We start from the raw sequence: 6,708 nt of genomic DNA on the forward strand, positions 1-6,708 counted from the left end.
ATAATATTTATTCAATATTAACTGAATTTATTTTATTTTAACTAATGGATGAGCATACAATAACAATAATACTCCATATTAATTTTTAATAATTTTGTTTCAAATATAAATTAGTACTTAATAAATAAATATTGACATAATAGTTCATGCTATTTTATAAAATTGGATAAATCAGTTTCAAATAATATAAGAGGACAAATTAATTTCTTCTATCCTCAAATTTTAGATAATTTAATTCCTTTATCATATTATTTTTATAAAAAGTGAATTAAATTGGCACTTTTTAAACAAAATTACAAACTAATTTATCCTATTATTTTATTAGATACTAATAATATTCTAAAATATTAAAAGCTAATTTATCATTTTTAGAGCCTAATTTTTCAGGAAAAAATATTACAAAACTATTTGGGATATTACTTTCTTTTTTTCATAAATAAATGAAATACATATTAAGATAAAACACATATAAATATTTAAATATTAAATATTTGATTAACAATGCTATATATTATTCTTTTAAACTACTGAAACCATAAAACCTACCCAAAATCATAACTGTGAAGCATATCTAAACTGAAGTTATATAACTTTGTGCATATAAACATATGGGATTTAATATTTTTATAAACTATTAGATTTTATTAAATAAAAATAAAATAAATATACTGATAAACTTTAATAAATACAAATATTCTATATATTAGTGCATAAATTAATAAATATATTTATCTATATAATATTTATCTATACAATATATTTGTGCATCATTTGTTTTTTGGCTGTGAGTTTATGTGGCAGGTGTAGTGCACTTGGTTGATGTGTGCTAGTAAAATTTGGGTTGTTCCAGGAACTATCAAAGGACTTTTTGAGAGTTAGATTAGAGTGCCTCATCGTGACTCTGAGCAGAAAAAGTGGCAGTAAGATTCTTTGTGGTTATTTGAAACATCTTGTTGGAACGAAATAGTAGAGTATTCTAGAAATCAGAGACGGGTGTTGATGGTATTAAGAATAGGTCATTTTTGAGTTATAGAGAATGGTGTGGTGTTGATTCGTTTGGTTGTTGATGATAATGCTAAAAATGACAACGGATTATATCCCTTTTTCTTGATTTGTGTTGTAATTTTTAATTCTTTCATACTCCACTTAATTATATTGAGCTTTTTTTGTTCAAAAAAATAAAAATAAAAAATAAAATGTAGAACATATCAATACATAAAGGTAAATTATAGACATTGGATGCCAATTCATGAATATATAATAATATTCCTTCTATATGTCTCTCATTGACACCAGAATATTTACATCAATGCAACTTAACTTAGACCAAAAATAAAGTTGGTTGCTAAAATTGGTTGTTAGTTTCTAATTTAAAGATCAAATTAACAGTTAAAACAAAAAAGTTATTCTACTTTAGTGTTGGTTGATCACAAAATTAGTTGTTATTTTTAATTTAACAATTGATTTTGTAACCAACATAAACATAAGTTGAAAAATAGTTGGTTACTAATTCAGTTGTTAAGAAAGTGATCGTTAATTTAATTGTATTTTTTAGTTTTAAAATTTTGGAAAATTTTTCTTATTTCTTTGTCAATTATTACAACTTTTATTATTCGTTGTTCTTTCTCTATTTCACTTTTTTTTTTTACTTGTCAATACAAATTTTGATAATTGATCACTATAATTGACGGATTTAAAATTCAATCAAATAATTGGACAGTAGAGTAAATATTTGTAATACACTATTAGATTAGTCATATTATTTTTTGTTACATTAAAAAATTAGATAAAAAATAGAATAGTTTTTCTTATATTCAATTTCAATCTATCATTCTATTTTCTATTTATCTTTGAATCTTTATCATTATGTCCATCCAAATTTTGAATATTAATTTTTTTATCCAGATTTTAAATTTTAAAATTATTGTAATTAAAATTTTTAAATTATTAAGTTTTTTGATTTACCAAATCAAAATAAATTAATCCAATCCAAATAAAAATTATTAGAATCAGAATGGATAAAAAAAATAAATTTAAATTAATACAATGCAAATTCCTATAATTTGAATCAAATTTTATTAAATTAAAAAATAAAATAAAATCAATATAATTAAAATTGTAATAAATTATATTGATTTTATTTTTTAAATTAATCTATATATTGCATTTCAAAAATGCCTATATAGTGTATACGGAAAAATATAAATATTTTTTAATTTTTAAATAATTTAAAATATATATATAAACAAATACGAAATATAAAATTTAACATTTTTAAAAGATCTATTGAGCGCATGCATATTTAAATTCTTATCATGATCTTTTAACAACTTCTAATGTTAAGGTCTTAAAGGCGCATGGAAAGCTCTGATGTGCCCATGAATTATACCTTTCCCTTTTAAGTTGTGATTAATTTTCAAGGGAGTGACATTTTATGCGTCACTTATTTTAACCATAAAAAATAAAAAATAAAAAATAAAAAATTTGGACAAAATTTGTACAAATAGATTTGTACAGCAGAGTGATCCATGTAATATTTAGCGAAGTTTTCAACAATTCATTTTCGTGGTATATCTATGATTGACTCGTGCAGTGTTTTTTCTTTCCATTTATCCTTAGTAGTTTAATTGCTATAATTGAGAAGACCATTGTCGTTATTATTGTATTCATTTTCTTTCTTTTTTTCATGTGTTGTTCTGCTGTTAATGATATTTCTTTAGAAGCATAAAGCAAATTATCAACAATTACAGGTGCTGCCCATTTATATATAATAGATACTTGTTAGACAAGGCACAAGATTGACAAGAATCGTTTGGCAAAGAGCCGAAAATCACATAAAAAAGAAAACAGAAACATAAATCTTCTATATCTGCAATAGTGCAGTGAAATTTCAATCATCAGAGGCAACAGTCCAGGGCACAGCAGCAACATAATCCAGCACAACTGCAGAAAAATACAGCAGAGTCAAAAATAAAATAAAATTTACTGAGAGATCAATATGTTGGAATGAAAACATGAGAATTGAGTTTAATTCTACATTATGAAATTAAAGTTAAAGTATATTTTTTATTTTTAATATTTTAAAAAAAATTAAAAATATTCTTAATATTTAATTTATTTAAAAAAATTTAAAAAATACTTTTAATATTTAATTTGTTTCAATATTATTAATATTATTCTTAATTTTTTTTATAAATTTCAATTTTATCCTTATCTTAACCTTTTTTCAGTCAAAAACTTAAATTATCCACAAAAAATCATATCATATATAATAGGTATAGTATTACTTCTATATTTCTTCAGAGTATTTATTTTTCACTATTATTAAGAATATATACATAGTTTAGTCATTTTATTTTTTCTTATATCTCAATAGTATATTGTTTTTCAATGATCAAGAATAGAGACTAATCTATGTTCTATTGTATTCAGAATGTTCTCTCTTAAAATAGACACTATCATATCTGACCTGATTAAGAGAGATATTATATCTTTACTTTTATATATCAACACTTTAAAGGATGATAATATAGAGCAATATACCAAATTGCTTCGTAAAGAACTTTCAGTTGGATAATTTAATTATTAACAAATTTTAATTATTAAATCAGATAATCACTAAATTTTAGTCTCATCATTTAATAAAAATATAACAATTTTTTTAAAAATTTTAAATTTTTAAATCAATCTTTCTACAAAAATAAAAACATATAGAGACTGATTTATCTAATAAAGTAAAAGTTTAGAATTGATTTAGTGATTAAAATTTGTTAAGACCCAAAATGTTCGACCAAAAATGGATTAAATACTGATTTAGAGTATTGAGTATTGCTCTAATATAAATATTATCATTATTTTATAATAAAACAAAAAAATTATTGAGAAATAAAGTAATTAAATCCAAAAAAAAAAACTAAAGTAATTAAAAATTAAATAGATGATAGAAAGAAAGGGAATGAAGTAATACCATCCCTTCCAGAAGCCATCACCCCTGGCAGTGGTTACCACAGGAAGAGTTTTTTGTTGGGTTGCAGGGGCATCCTTGGTTGGATAACCCACTGGTGGTGGTGGTGCATGCTTCCCCTCATTACTTACTGCTGGATATGCAGTCACTGCTCAATAAAAACAATAATCAAACATCACTATCTATATGTCACCAGAATATATGACATGTACCTTTTTTTTACTCAAGCACCTCAATATATATTTTGTTTCAATCAGCACAGCTTTAGGTATGTTTAAACTGTAAACCTCGATTATAAACTCGGTTTTTAGGATCTAAATTTGTAGACTCAAGAATTTGATGGCTTCAGACAAGAGACGTGCCTATTTTGTTCAATAATTCAGAAAGACAGAGAGATCAAAAGCTTTTTTCTCAAGGTTGGGAGGTCAATTTTGATGAATGAATAATAATTTTACCATCAATCTTCAACAGAAAAAAACATAAAAAATATAATAGTGGACTAAACAATTTACCAGGAGTTTGTTGGTGATTGATACTGAGACTCATGGTTAGTTATGAACTTAGGATAAAGAAGTTGTTGCTATTGGTATTATTTTTTTCTTTGAGAAGCAATGATGGGTTATTTACATTTACATGTATATAAATAAATAAATAGGATAAGCTAAAGCGCGTTTTAGGTAGAGAAGAAGAAGATGTGCAAATTCCTCAATTAATGTCTTTTAAGTCTTTCTTCTTCTTTCTTCTTTCCTTTTTTTTTCATCTTTCTTTTTTCTCTCCTTGCTTTCGTAATGTCAGCGTCACACAACGTGTTTAATTAGTTAGTCTCTGCACGCAAGTGTAAATTAATAATGTTTTAATAATGCATTTTATAGCTATATAATGCTAACTCAAATTTTTATCATTATTGAATACACGTATAATTTGAATTCCCGTATATGACAATATAGGAGAGTCGATTTAGTATATGATGCAAAATATACGTCTATTTTTTACTTCAACTTTGTTTTTCCACTCATTTTTGGAGTTTTTTATTTTTTTTATTATTGTATCCATTCCCAGGTACTAAAATTGAAATATCCCGTAAACACTGTCTCTGCTTCTAGATTATTAATAGTCTTCGTTGAAAAAATCATTTTTGATTTTCTTTTTAAAACCTCAGTTGAATTTTGTTTACAAAGATTTTAATGAAATTGATTTTGATATTCTGTTACACTCAATGAATAAAATCATCAATTGTGTTATGTATACACTAAAATTAGTCATTAAAACAAATTATTAGTATCAAATATATAATAAAATAATATATATATATATATATATATATATATATAAATTAAATAATATATATTTATACACATGACTGATTTTAGTATACAAATAATATTTTTAAAAATAAATCATGCATATGACTTCTAATGTAATCAGCTGGAATAATCAAAAGCTTCTAGGTTGATGAATTTGCATACTTATTAAAATTCGGAGAATCAAAGGTTTTTAATGTTCTATATATATATATATGACTGTGCAGCCACCATCAAAATTTCTTCATAAAAAAAATGGATATGCAAATTGTATTTTCCATTTATAAATAAGGGTTTAGCATAGGACACATGTTAAGATTCCTACTAAGTACTAACAAATTTTTAAACCTTTCATCTTAATAAATACATAATAAATATATACTTTAAAAAGTAAACTTTGTATCATTTCCAATATAAAGAAGGTTCTTAATTGATAACTTAAATTTTTATTTTTAGCGCTAATGACAGCTAAATTATATAAATAAAAAAGAAAAAGAAAATTAGACCTGATATTTAGGAGTGGAAAGAAGTCACGCGAGTTACGAGCACCTGCAACTTGACATCTATTTAGCCTTAATCTGATAGAAAATATACCCAAATTCAAGTTATTTAAAAAGCCTAAATTCTTTAAAAGGCTAAACCTAGGTTTTTGAAATAGTCTGTTAGGTATTGGTTTGGACCTGCAAAAATATATATAAAATTTTATTATATTAAAAAAAATGCAATAAAAAGATTTAAACTTAGGTCTTTTATAATATTAAAATATTTTTTTTACTAAGTCATTTGTTTCTTTAATTATATATATGTATTTTTATTTATTAAATTATATTTTATAATTTTAAAAATTAAATTATACCTTAAATTTAATTATTTATTAAAAAAATGCCTATTGACAGGTTTTAAGTCCGACCAAATTTGACAATAAATCAGACTCAATACTCATTAAAAAGTCTATATACATTCCATGATTGTGATAAGATTGCTACATATTTCTCATCCTGACCTTTTTTTTGGTTTTGTCACTATTAGTTAATCATTCGTTATTAAATTGTGAGTAAAGTGATAAATAAATCTTAATGATTTATACTTTGGATAAATTAGTCTCTAAAAAATAGTATGAATAAAATCTTTTAGAATAGTAGATGTAGACATATTACCTTTAAATTAGGCCCTATAATTAAAGTAAAAATTTTTAATTTGAAATTTTGAACTAATTTGTCCATATTTATTATTCTAAAAGATTTTTATTGATACTTATTTTCTGGAACTAATTTGTGAATCTGTCTGAGATGTAAATTTTCATAAATTTATTTGTCACTTTACCCTTAAATAGTTATGTAATGTCCTCACATGTTAATTGCACATTATTAAATATATATATATATTTTTTTTTTGTTAGAGCACGTTATTATTAAATCTTTGAAACAGGACCAAAAAACATAA

General features: G+C 23.4%; 1 protein-coding gene across 1 annotated transcript; it reads right to left on the minus strand.

Annotated features, from left to right (window-relative positions):
- Positions 1–2,734: 2,734 nt before the first annotated feature.
- LOC107614412 (protein CYSTEINE-RICH TRANSMEMBRANE MODULE 9) lies at positions 2,735–4,632 on the minus strand. The gene is made up of 3 exons (XM_016316626.3): positions 4,477–4,632; positions 3,968–4,112; positions 2,735–2,943 (listed from the first exon to the last, which is right to left on the minus strand). Exons 1-3 carry the CDS (start codon positions 4,508–4,510, stop codon positions 2,898–2,900), a joined length of 225 nt encoding a protein of 74 aa, XP_016172112.1. The 5' UTR covers positions 4,511–4,632; the 3' UTR covers positions 2,735–2,897.
- Between the last annotated feature and the right edge of the window lie 2,076 nt (positions 4,633–6,708).

Source organism: Arachis ipaensis, chromosome B8, assembly GCF_059453495.1.
Source record: "Arachis ipaensis isolate K30076 ecotype BB chromosome B8, ASM5945349v1, whole genome shotgun sequence".
In the NCBI taxonomy this organism is placed as follows: domain Eukaryota; kingdom Viridiplantae; phylum Streptophyta; class Magnoliopsida; order Fabales; family Fabaceae; genus Arachis; species Arachis ipaensis.